The following is a 13,395-nucleotide window of genomic DNA, read 5'->3' as shown; positions in this document are numbered from 1 at the left end:
GTATTGAGCCCTTATGTGTCTTTTAGAGGCTCCTACAAAATCTATTTGACCTGAGCTGGACCTGTGTGCTGAGCCTCTGTGCTAGGTGGTATAGGCAGGCTGTTCTCAGTTCTTGTAAGTCTTGCTGTCGTCTTATCAGTATATTGAAGGGCTGCCATGACCTTCAGTTCTGCCATATGATTGGCATTGTTTTATGTGAGAGCATGAGAGGCAGAGAACTCTGTGTTTCTAGTGACAGGGATGTCTGATCATTTGGCTGTTGCCTCCCTAAATAGTTGAGGGTCTAGGGCACTGGAGAAGCTGGGGGCGGGGGGCGGGGATAGCATTGCAGGGGAGGCAGGGGCAAACCTTCAGCTTTGTCTGCTTTGATTTTGCTTTCTCTCACAGTAGTTGGTCCCCACAGCCTGCCAGTGCCACCAGCAGGGAGGCAGGTGTCATGCATGAGCAACCTGGGATGCAGTACTCATCAGTACTGATTATTTCCTGTACCCTAAGAGGCCCTGCTACTGACTGCCTGGCTGCCATGACTGAGGGCTAGAGGCAGCACATACTCCCATTTATGGTGTCTGGAATAAAAAAAGCAATTAGAACTTCTTAGCTAGGTGTCAGGACCAGAAGGCAGAGGGTAGGCTTCCAGTGGGTCTAGGTTAGGATCAGGACCCAGTCTTGGGACCCTGCCAAGGACTGGCTCTGATGCTGTCTGGGTGTATAGTGGTGTGAACTAATAAGTGGGAAGCAGTACTAGTTCTATCTGTCTGTGGTCCAATGGAGGGAGTTACTGCTGGGTAGAGTGAATGGGACCTGGTGATGTGCCTCTACTCTATAGAAGCAGTTGCCACACACTGAAATAGCCAAGCCTCGTTGCAGACTTTTTTACGTAATAAGAGGTGAGTTGGAGATGGTAGTGATCAGAAAGATTGAGAGACACACAACGGAGCCTCTATGCCTCTGATGTGGCTCTGAGAGTGTGTGCTCAGTCTGACTTTACCTCGTGTCAGTAGGAGCCAGGCTGTTGATGCCATACACAGATGTTCCTCCCCAGGTATACTCCCAACCTGGGAGCTTAGGGCTTCAGGACTGGGTTCTGCAGGAGCTATTATTTCCTTTGGCTAGCCCCAGAACAGGATGTCCAGTTCCAGTATAGAGTCATATGTAACTAGGTCTGGCACAGAGCTGAGGAGTCTGGTCGGATGAAAGCTGGAGTTTTGGTTTTGCCTTGTATAGGAACTATTGGTATCATGCTTGGAAAGCTAGCCACTGAGCTACAGAAAAAGGAAATTATTTGGTGTGTGTGTATGTATGGGTGTGTGGGTGTGTGTACTTTGCATGTCTGTGCAGGAAGCAATCTATGTGATACAGCTACAGTCAGACACTGGGAGGAGCTGAAGCTGAGCCAGAGACAGGGGCATTTAACTCTGAATTGTGGTCCTAGGCAAGCTGCGGTATGGCAGAAACAGAAGAGAAATGGACCTGAGCTAGGGAAGGTCTCACAGTCTTATGGGAGGAGTGGGATGGGTTTAGATGGCATAGGGATCCCCAAGTACAATAGTCTCTTTTGGATCCTTTCTCCTCCTTTTTGATATGGGAGTGTCAGCTTACCTTGTTTGGCTTTCTTCTCAACTACCTCAGGGACTATACACATACCTATGTTTTCCAAGAGTGATGAGCCCTGGGCTGAGGTGACCCTCTGTGCTCAGGAAGTGACTGATTCCATAGTCCTCACTTTGGTTAGGTCTTGCTGTGGTCCCAAGCTCTCGTTACTCTGTGTCACCTGGCCACAGTGTGGACTACAATATGCAACATCTCAGGTCCCAACCCCAGGCCTTATATGGTAGGGTATGCCTGCTTGAGTCAGGAAGAGCTTTCCCACCCAGGAGCAGCTCTTGCCTGCCCTGCTTTCTGTGAGAGGCAGAAAGTCCTGCTGACACTGCCTCTACTCCCTCCTGCTGTACTAGTGGGCACTGTGCTCCTTCCAGGCTTGTGGGGTTTGCAGACAGCTCAGATGTACGTCACGGTTTTAACTGTAGGAGCAGAGGCCTTTCAGAAATGTATGCCGCATGTTCTGTTTAGAATTTTGTGGCTATTTCCCCAAGAGTGCAAGTCAGCAGTTGTGGGGAAGAGGCCGTCTGACAGGGCCCTGTGCTGGCACGGTACACCATATTGGCTCTGCAGAGACAGACCTGAGTGCTGGCCTCTTATGCCTGTCTGTGTGTAACGTAGTCTTCCTGCATGAGTCGTGGAGGGGGGCGGGTTGCTGGAGAGGACTAGTGTCTCCTAGGGTACCTGCTGACTGCAGCAGAAGAGACAAGGGCCTCTGGGAAGTGGGAATTGGATGGAATAAGATGGTATCCTTTTCCCATTGTGCTGTCTCAGCTGCTGAGAGTCTGCCTAGAAGCCACTAAGCTCAAATGACTTCTTACTACCACTGCTCTCTGGATCTTGGTCATCCCAGACAGGCAAGGGGTCCATTCTTACCGCCTCCACTGCTGGGCCTGCCCTCCAGCCCTTTTCCAGCCCAAATCAAGAGGGACGGGGTACTGTCACATGAGATGAACATCTAGGCTTGAGAAATGGGCCTGACTTGTCAGGTTCTTGCTGCGTACTTGCCCAGTATGCCCTGATTCTTGGCAATTTCTAGTTTATCTCTTTAGTCTTATCAGGAATTAGGGTACTCTTGTCTAGGATTGTCCTTGCTTCTTGAAGCCCTGGTACTTCCCTAGTCCTGGCCTGTGGCTATAATCTGTGACCACCTCTGCTCCTTTAGAGTCAGGTGCTCTGGAAATTTGCTCTGGAATGTCTGGAATGATGTTTCCTGTCTTGCCCACTGTGTGTACATATGTCACTGGAACACAACTAATTAGGCAATTAATTATGAGACGTTTCCTCTCATAGGAGAATGGCTGTGCCTTGGCTCTGAAAGCCTTCTGCATGCGTGGCAAGAACAGTGTGTAAGGTAGAAGAAAAGGACTTACAGGGAAGGTGGGTGGGCATGAAGTTGTGTGGCAGTTTTGGGTTATATTATTAGAGAGCATTGTCAGGCCAAGGTGACAGGCATAGCCCCATCTCTGTCAGCATGTTCCTGCAGGTGCTGTGAACTGTAGCTCGCTATCACCTGTCTGTGCCAGTGACAGGTCAGACTGATTCCTGCTGGTTGCTGCCCTCTACCTCATGCTCATGTTTTTCTCACAGGCCAATTGCACCAGGACAGATCCTGAGCCGGCCTAGAGCTTACATCTCATCCAAAACTATGAAAAGGTGGGGAGTGGAGGGGGTGACCCTTTAGACTACTGTCACTGATAAAAGAGATTTGGATGTGTAAATTTAACCAGTACCACTGTTGAGTTGGCCATGTTGATCCTGAGGTGTGGGGATCATGGATGAAGATGCTATTGATGAACAGATAGGACAACCAGCCTATGAGCTGAATGGGAAGGCAGCATGGTTTATAGAGCAGAGTAGAAATCAATGTGGCTTTTGGAAGAGCTGATCCATGATGACTTCTTAGAGCTGTCTTAGCCAGTGAAGAGTATAGACAGTTTGAAGATATTGGAGAAGTGTCAGGGTAGCTGTTGATAAAAAGCAGGTTAGGCAATATTTGAAGAAAGTTGAATCATACAGAATTAGGGACTGCGAGCCTGACTGGGCAGGATACTCTCAGCCTTGTAGCCATCTCTGTGGGTTGGTCCCCTGTCCTCAACCATGAAGGATCCTCAACCTGGGTAGTACTATAACAGCTCTGAGAATCCAGCTCCAGATGGCATTGTCTCTGCCCTCTCCGCTCATGTGCATCCTGGAGTGTTGTAGTCCTCCTGCGGATCTGACCCCTGTCTACCTGTTTTCCAGCATCTACACTGTCAAGAATGTGGAGTAATTTTTAGAGCTCTGTCAGGCAGGTCATATTCTTCTTTGTAGGCCCCACTTCTATTCCACTGGCAGGCACGTCTGCCTGATGGCTGACCCTGGCACTTTCCGTGCTTGAGTGCCAGTCTCTGGCCTCCTTCTTAGCTGACCTGGCTGGAATGGAAGGATGTTTTCTTAAGCCAGAGCCCACTCTGCTGAAGACTCTTACTGTCCTATGCTAGCCACCTCAACAGAAGCTTGCTTCTGTTTCACCTGCCTGTTTCTAGAGCCCCAGCTAGGGTTGATGGACACCATTCTTAGGCATAGTCAGAAGTCTTTTGGCTCTCTGCTCCTGTGGATGGGGCAAGATTCCACGTCAGTGTCCTCTTCTTTCCCGAGGGAGCTTGTGTGGCTTTTGTGGCCAGCATGCGTACCTTGATTCTTGAGATGGCTAGAGCAAGAGGTGTGGAAGGAAGCAGCTTTTTCCTGGGTTACTGTAGGCGTTTCTCTGCACAGAGTGCTAGTCCTCATATCATCCTATTTAGTTGGTTGTGAAGTTAGCAACTTATTTTCTTCCTAGCCATTTCCCTTTGAAGTTTTATTTCCATAAAAGTCTGAACTGCTTCTTAACTCCTGCCTTGTGATACTCATCAGAGGATTCTGCTGTCTGTGGTGGGGCCACCTAGAGAACAGTACTGCTGGACAGTAGCTAACTCCTGGGCCCCCTGGTCAGCCACTTAGGGGCTGTTCAGACTTTCTGGACCGAGTGGTCTCCCTTCTTCCCTCCTGGTAGTATGCACTTGGGTGAAGGTACAAATGTGCTCTTGAGGGTACCCTTGAGCTGCCCCTGACCAGCATCCAGCCTGGGAGTGAGGATGTTGAACCTCACAGCCAGAGAGTTCAGCCTTGGACAGGAGCTGGAACCCTGCTGATAGATGGGGCTCATATCCCATTCAAATATGATGCCAGCAGTTTTTTTGTAGTTTGTCTTCCATTGCGGTAGTAAAGTTTTTAATTAGGAAAGCTAATGAGTTCGATTAGTCATTAGAAGTGACCTCTGGACGGCGGGCGGAGAGGGCTGCATGTGTGGGCCTGATAACACAGCTAGGGCAGCGTAGGCAATAAAGGCGCAAGGGGCTTGATTTGAGTGAAGCGTGCCACAGGGGATACATCATGCGGAGAAAAAAAAATTACAGCCCTGGGAGTCTGTAATGAAGGGAATTAAACCAACATCCTATCTAAATAACATGATTATCTACACAAAACCCTTCAGCCAGCAAGGCGGGGTGGGCTGCCCCCACCTGTGTCCTCTGGGAGGAGGGCCCAAGCTGTTACTGACAGGGAGTCTGGCTGCCCAGTAGCTCTAAGTCTTTATCCCCTGTCTGCCAGCGAAGGGCCCATCCTCCTTTAAGCCTGTCTGGTCCCTGTATGCTAAGCATAGTCTTAGAAACCCTTGCTCCTACTGGCTACTGCATCAGTTTTTTTGTTTTGTTTTTTTTTTTTTTTAATCCCTGCAGCCCATCTGTCTGACAATTTGCCCTAAACCCCCAGGGTCATTGTCATGAATATATCTAAGCTGTGTATCTGGAAAAGGCTAGGGGCTGTGAATAGTTCGGGACCAGACTAGGGGGATACAGCCCCACTATTGGGTAGACGGGCTTCATAATCCTTTCTGTGAACCCCCAAATCATTTCACTCTCATGAGAGGTCTGTCCCTTGGGACCATGGTAGTGATGATGTGTGAAAAAACCCCCACCATTCTTTACAGTGATATGAAGTCAGGGAGTCTGAGTTGTTACCTTGTATTTTCTTGGTGTGACAATTGGGCACTAATAAGTGAAATGTAGGAAGTTCGTGAAGAAATTTGATCCTAGGCTTGCTAATAGGAGGAATGAGAACAGCAGACCTCAGCCTGGGTGCTGCCACTCAAGTACTGATTGTTCTGAGCTCCTGCGTAGGGGGAGATTCTTTCTAGATTTCAGTCCTGTGGGCAGTGGGGGTGGAGGGCTTCCTAGAGGAGGTAACATCTGCTGGATAAGGGAAGGTTATGTTAGCTGAAAAGATGACCAGAGAACAGGAGTAGAGCTGGTTTTGATCTGGTGCAGGCTGTCAGAGGGAACATGGTTCCAGCATAGCCCAGTCCCAGCTTCTGCCATTGGAGTATGCTTGGCTGTGTAGAACTAAGCTTTGTGACTCTAAACTGTGGGTGAGTTTTAGGATTTGTATCTCAGTAGCAATACACAGTCTTAGATCCATGAGCAGGGCATGAACAGAAGAGGTTGTTGGTTAGTTATTGAGAGCCCTGGAACCTTCTGTGTACTGATCTTAGCATGGGGAACAAGCAGGTTGACATCTGAACATTGCTCTGGTTGACATGCTCCTGTCTACTGGGAATGTCCTCAGATAGCCCAACTGTAGACTTCTCATCTAGGGAAGGAATGGTTCTAGTAGGCCACATTCTCATCTCATGGAGCAAGGAGCCTGGGTCTGGGCTGAGCCTGCAGGTAGTGAGGTCATCTCTGGGTTATTGACAACGAGGATACCTACTCTTAGTTGGAACAAACTTGTATTGATTGTTGGCCTCTCCTTGCTTCTAAGACCTTGAAAATCCAATTCAACAAACATTTATTTATTGGTGCCCACTGTGTACCAGGCCCTTCCCTGCATCCTAAACTTGTTGGGTTGTAGGGGCAGTGCTCAGAGTTGCAGATTCACTTTGTAACTCAGCGAGGATCACAGAATTCCAGGTAATGCAACTTCTCTTAAATGTATTATTATTATTATTAGAGACAGAGTTTCTCTGTGTAACAGGCCTGGCGGTCCTAGAACTCCCTCTGTAGACCAGGCTGGCCTTGAACTCACAAAGGTCCACCTGTCTCTACCTCCTGAGTGCTGGGATTAAAAGCATTTATTTTATATGTATCTCTCTCTCTCTCTCTCTCTCTGTGTGTGTGTGTGTGTGTGTGTGTGTGTGTGTGTATGTGTGTGTGTTTGGGTGTGGGCATATAAGTGTAGGCCAGGAAAGGGCTTTAGATTCTCTGGAACTGAAGTTATAGGTGGTTGTGAGCTCCCTGATATGGGTGCTAGGGACCAAACTTAGGTCCAATGCAAGAGCGGTATGTGTTGTTAACTGCTGAACCATCTTTCCAGCTCTAATGTAGTTACTTGCTTTGGTTTCTGAACTCCTGTTTTCTCCTTGGTCAGAACCTGCTGTTCTTAGAGACTTAGAGAGGGACAGACTAGGAGATGGGAAATAGAGTAGACATGAAGGAGAAAGAGAAACTGAGACAAAGATGGGAACAGAAAGAACCAGAAGTGGGGGGAGAAAAAAAAGAGAAAGCCAAATAAATAAATAAATATAAAACTTTCAAAGCTGCAAGAAAGAGGGGGGAGGATCAGACAGGTTGGTGAGATTGCTCAGTGGATAAAGGTACTTGCTTCCAAGTATGAGGACCTGAGTTTGATTCCTCACATGGTGTAAGGAGACTCCCATAAGTTGTTTTCACCTACACATAAGTAAATAAGTCGGTATAATGCGTTCTTACTGATTTTTTAATAGGAAAAAAAAAACACAAGGAGAGAACCTGTTGAATAGGTATGATGGCCGGTGGAGGGAGTGACTGGGATGGGTTATCTGGATGCTGCTAGGACATCGTCCTGGCTTGTATCTGCCTCTATATCTTAGAACAGATAGCTCTTGCACTGTCACTATGAGGGCCCCTCAACCCCAGCACAACCCAGGAGGACTTTGACCAGGTGACCCTGAGACGTTCAATGTATATGCCGACTGCAGCTCTGGTTAAAGCTGTAGCTCTGAGTCAGCGCCTGAGGGAGGGGCTTTTGCTGACATAAATGGGGAAGGATAGTTGTGATGTGGGCACTATGGGCATGTGAGCTCATCTTTCCCCTGGCCTTTCCAGCATCTATTTGACTAAGGTGCTACTGGAATGTGGGAGCTTTGCTGGTCTCCAGCAGATTATTCTCAACTGTCACAGCTGCTGGGGCACTCAGAGCTACTCACAACTTGACCACAGAGCAGGGACAGAAAAGTGTCTTTGAGTGTTCCTGGAGCAGGAGGAAGAGAGGCACAGATGAAGGGAGTTAGACCACCTGGGTATGTTTGGCTTGGCTCTGTTTAGGGCCCTGTGTCTCATACCGGAGGGGAGCAGTCATGAGAGGCGGCCGTGTTAGCTTTAATTATCTGGGCAGTTAGAGCTGTACATTATGAAAGTCGGGCAATTAGGCGCGTTCCTTGAAGCTATGGAAAAATTGCTGGCTATCAAGTGGAAGGGAACTCGGGCAAAACAGATCTCTGCTAATTGCAAGAAACATTCAGCAAGAAAAAGCCATCGTGGATATCACTCCGCAGAATGTTATGAAAACAGTGATTAAGTACATAAATCTGTTTTGGCATGGTGTTGGGAGGTGTTGGAGAGGAAGTGAGTTTTCTCGTACCCCTCTTATGCATGGGGCAGGACTTTGTCAGCTTTGGCCTCTGGGACCAACCCTGGAGTTTAGAGTCTGGGCGTTCTTGGTGTGGACTTTCACTTGTGAGGCCTTCTTGTTGCCTTGCTGGGCTTCTGCTTGCTCTTACTGGGAACAGTCATGAGCAGTGTTCCCATTCTGCCATGATGGCTGTGAGGATGTTCTAGGCTCTCCAGGAGGCCACACCAGCCACCTCTGGAAGCCTTAGCTGCCAGGCTCTTTGGGAACATCTATGTGTGTGCAAGGAGTGAGGCTGGAGGCAGGGGGTGATAGAGATTCCTTTAATCCAGTAAATAGCCTTGGTCCTTTAGGGCTTCCTAGGCCTACCCCTGTTGACTTCCTGCTGATCCATGCTAATGCCTGAGTTTTCTTTGCAGCTTCCAGTGTGCACCTGCGGACTCCACCCTCCAATAAGGTGATTAAGACCCGCTACCGCATTGTCAAGAAGACCCCAACTTCTCCCTTCAGTGTTCCATCTTTCCCCTCATCTCTGCCCTCCTGGCGGGCCCGGCGAATCTCCTTATCCAGGTAGGAGGGCCTTATGTAGGCTTCTGCAAACCTAGGTACTGGCTCACTGTCTACACATAGAGAGGGCTGAAGGTTGAGGCCTAAGACCTCTGGGATCTCAACTTCCTCAAGGAGCTGCATGGTGTGCACCATCTTGATTTGCAAACAGCCTAAGTTTTTTTTTTTTTCATTTGTTTAGCAATTTGTATGCTATATACCTGGCCAGCTTGCTTATATTGCATGCTCACAAAGATACATATGTCTGCTGCTGATGTCAGCTAACCTACTAATTTGTGGGACCTCATGCACCATGGTAACAGCTGTCCTAACATATTTGGGTCCTCTATAGTGAGCTGCCCATGGGTGTCCTTGCTGAAAAATTTCTAGTGAGATAAGCCAGGCCCTGAGCAACCTGTCTGAAAACTACCAACACGCTGTCAAGAATGGTGATGCACGGTTCCTCATTGCCCTATCTAGGCCTTCTCATAGAATGCACTGGCTTTGCTGTAGCTACCGTGTGACACAGCAGCAGGGTGGAGACAGCAGTTTACAGGAACAACCTGTGTATGGCATTTTTGGGTCTCCCTCTGGGTCCCAGGAGGAGCAGGAGGAGGCTGGGTCTTTTGGGACATTGCTCCCACCTATCTTTTTTTTTAGGTGAAAATGTTCTACCTCCAGACACAGTGAGAGGTGGCAATCCAGTGGTAGGGAGCAAGGAGTGGCGTAGCCTTGCGCTGGGGGAGATGTGGGTCTGGAGACTATGGGCGGGCCTCCTTGCAGAACAGTGCATTCCAGGATCTGCCACCTCTGTAGTGCTGCTTTTTCGTTGTTCCTGCTGCTACCCAGAGGATTCCAGGGTTGAGGCTATTAACAGAGGTACATCATACCATGTGGACAGCCCTGCCTGGCTCTAGGGCCTATGGTGGGTAAGACTACTTGGCATGTATGTCCAAAGCCTCCTGGCCTCCTCCCTTACTACTGGCCACACCAGGCTTGGCCCTGTTACTGACTTTTCTGGAGGCAATAGCTGGAAGTATATTTTAAATTAATTTTACTGCACTTTTTGTAATATTTTTGTTTTAAATAGATTTATATGCATCTTGGGGGCTATTTCTACAAATTTATGAAGATAATTTTTACTCTCTCGATAAGGTTAAATTTACACCTGCTATTTCCATATTAATTCACATTGCTAAGTGGATCTAATTTTCTTCCGTTCCTCTATCTGGTGAGCATGGCCTTTCCTAATGCAATTTCCCCCTCACTAAATCACTGTGATCGGGAGTCATGATCGAGCTAAATTAACTTAAATTAATTTACTTAATAAGAGCCCCAGATCATCGTGAATGAGGTTCAGATTTATTGATTCTCAGCTACTGAGAACCTCCCCCTCCTGCAGCCAGTATTAGACCTGCATCCCTCCTCTCATGGGGCATGGATAGGGGCACAAGGTAATGCTCCTTGGGGACCCAGCCATCTTCTCCCTCCAACCTTGGAGAGCTAAGCAGGCTCCAGTGGGCTGGGAGAGTCCTATAAATGGTAGCTGTTTGTTTCTGGCCTGTGGATGCACAGGCAACAGGCTTGTCACACAGCCACTTGTGGAGACTAGGAGGTAAAGAGCAGCCCAGTCACTTCCTGTCCTGCCAATGTGGTACCGGTATGGTTCAGCTGTATTGGTGGGCAGGAGGTGAGGTGGATATTGCCTTTTGATGGCTCAGGTTCCACAGCAGTAGGTGTCTGAATTGAATTTATGTGCTAGGTAGCAGTGTGGTTTTCTAGGTTCAGTGCTCTTCCTGTACTCAGAGGTACAGTTCAGCTTACCAAGGTGGATGCAGTTGTTGAAGATATGTAGAGGGGCCCTTCCACTCTTTCCCGACCACTCACCCTGGTCATTTCTAAGCCCTTGCCAAATACTTGGAACTCTTGCAGGTCATGACTTTTGGACCTAGGGCTGGGGAAGAACAGTTCTCTCTCTCTCTTTTTTTTTTTTTTTTTCGTTTTTTTGTTTTGTTTTGTTTTTCGAGACAGGGTTTCTCTGTGGATTTGGAACCTGTCCTGGAACTAGCTCTTGTAGACCAGGCTGGTCTCGGACTCACAAAGATCCGCCTGCCTCTGCCTCCCAAGTGCTGGGATTAAAGGCGTGCACCACAACCGCCCAGTGGAACAGTTCTCTTAAGACACTGAAAAGAGTGACTGCTAGCAGATTGGGCCTCTCTTACCCATCCCCTGTTGTGGCTGCTTCCTCAGCAGAGCAGAGTGGCTGCCAGATAGTTGTTTGACCTGTTATCATCTGGTTGCATACACTTGCACTTGGTTTATTGAAGCAGCAGAAAGAGCCTGTCTCTAGGGCCAGCATTGAAACTGGTACCTGCTTTTCTGCTGCCTGTGCCCTGTCAGAACCAGGGGCCACAGTGATTATTTGGAAGGCATGCTTCAGTGCAGCTAACTCTGAAGGCTTTTCAGGTCTCCTTGTGCGATAGGAAGGGTTGGGATGGTGTTAGATTCAGGCTACCACAGAGCAGGGACTGCTGTAGTGAAGAGAAAGTAGTGCTATTTACTGGGACTCACCTTGGACCCATAGCTGCCTCCTACCTGGGAAGGGAGGACATCCCTGGAGGTCTGGGGGTAGCCCTAGCAGTCTTGGAAGTTTTGATGGACAGGATTGGAGACTGGTGAACACATGTGATGGGGTGGCTTGGCATGGTATGAGATGGGGCCTCTTTTCACTCTTTGCAGATACTATGGCTAGAGATTTGGGCACTCTAGAGAGGGTGGCTTGCTAAATGACCTTGGCTGGGTAAACCACTTCTTGCTTGAAGCCTTAGTTTCTTAATCTGCCCTTGAATTAGTGTTATTCATTCCGAAGTGTCAGAAACGGAAAAGCAGGTAGTGCGTATAGAAGACATGGATAATGAGTGGCAGGGAGGCTCTAGGGTTTAAGTGGAAATCCTCAAAGGCCCAGAGACCAGCCTGTTTGCCTCATCCTAAGAAGAGCTTGTCAGTGACTGGGCAACACCGTAACTTGTGTGAGGCCTGCCTGCTACGTCCTAGGGCTTCGTGCCTATGTGTCCCTCCCTGCTTTGCTGGGGAGGAAGAAAGTCTCTGATATCATGGGCTGTTAGCACTGCTACTTGTTCTGGGGAACGAGCAGGGGTGACCATCTTGTTCCCTTCTGGGAAGTTCTATATGTTTCTTCCTTAGAGCCTGTGATGACAGTGTAGGGGAACTGCCATCATCTATTGTCTCTGAACACACTATGCCATGAGGTGATCTTACTTTAAGGTCACCAGAAACTGGCAGGAATATGCCGACAGAATACTCACAGGAGGGGAAGTGGGTCATCCTTCTACTGTTGGCAGTCTCTGGGCTGGACATGCTGTAAGTCAGCTAGTGGCCTCAGATTCTTTTGGTTGGTCAGTGCTTGTCTCTGTCTAGGCAAAAGACTGTGAGGCTACTGAGGTACCCTTAGGACTTTGAGGTACCCCCATTCTGGGACTCTGAGGATGGGTGTGCCCCCTGAAGCTGTGGTTGACAAGCTCATCTGTTGCCCTGGCCAGGTGAATGCGTAGAGATCCGTGACAGAAAGTGAAAGGACCAAAGTCTGTTCTGAAACAGGACTCTGACTTTGAGGGTAGTATCTGTGGTGCCAATCTCTGTCTTCCTTAGATGCTTGGCAATGGCTATTGGGTACTGCTCAACTCTGAGGTTGCTCTGTTGAAAGTGGTGTTTGGCTCATGCCCAGGGGTGCTAGCAGGATGGAACCATTGTTTAGCTAGCTCAGACCAGGGCCCTGGGAGCCACACTGTGCCTAATTTGGCCCCGCCTCAGTCTCCCAGAGTAATCCTTGAGCATTGCACACCACTGTTGTCTTGGCACAGGGCTTGTCCCAGGGGCTTCAGGCCCAGAACCAGCCCAAGTGACTCAAAGAATGCTGTGTGCAGGCCCAGGGTCTGAGATACGAGGGCAGAAATGGAATGGGGCCCCAGAGAGGAGCCATCCTAGAACAGAGGCACACATCAGCATGGCAGGCCTTTTTTTTTCTCTCCCTAAGATTTGTGGATTTGCTTGTGTCCTTGTGGCTTTCAGCAAGTTCATTAATCTGAACCGAAGCTGAAATGTGACTTATATCCCTAAACTGCCTGTCACTTTTTTTCTTCCTCCAAATTCATTTGACATGAAAGTGCGAAATAAACAGAAGCCACTGTGCTTAAGCAGATGAATCGAGAGGCTTTTCCAGCCCAACTACAAATGGTCCTGTCACAGAGCTGCTGCTTGCTGGGTTGCCTTATTTTATTTTATTTTGCACCCATGCGGTAAATCTTAAGTAATCTCTGTGCAGTTTGACGAGGTTTAGGCCAAGATTCTGAAAGGCTCTGAAACGCTTCTCCCAAAGTGACGTCTCATTAAAGAGGACTCAGCCAAGGATGGGAGGCAGCTCAACTGCATGGCCGGTTCCTGTGCTCTGTCTCCATGCGTTTCCTTAATGAGCAGGTGCACCCACCAGCCTGGCTGCCAGCAACTGCCCTGCTCCGCCTTCTGCCTGCTCTCTGTGCAGGGGATTGT

The 13,395-nt window shown here is 48.7% G+C and overlaps 1 protein-coding gene across 1 annotated transcript in view; it reads left to right on the top strand.

The window, feature by feature from the left end:
* Positions 1 to 13,395, top strand: part of Zc3h3 (zinc finger CCCH-type containing 3) — an 81,615-nt gene that overhangs the window by 20,623 nt on the left and 47,597 nt on the right. The window contains exon 4 of the mRNA XM_048454450.3: positions 8,703 to 8,853. Within this exon, the coding sequence (XP_048310407.3) occupies positions 8,703 to 8,853 (151 nt within the window). The remainder of the gene's footprint in view (positions 1 to 8,702; positions 8,854 to 13,395) is intronic.

This window comes from Myodes glareolus, chromosome 19 (genome assembly GCF_982192425.1).
Source record: "Myodes glareolus chromosome 19, mMyoGla1.1, whole genome shotgun sequence".
In the NCBI taxonomy this organism is placed as follows: domain Eukaryota; kingdom Metazoa; phylum Chordata; class Mammalia; order Rodentia; family Cricetidae; genus Myodes; species Myodes glareolus.
Note: the sequence above shows the minus strand (reverse complement) of the source record. Positions and strands in the feature narration are given on the sequence as shown.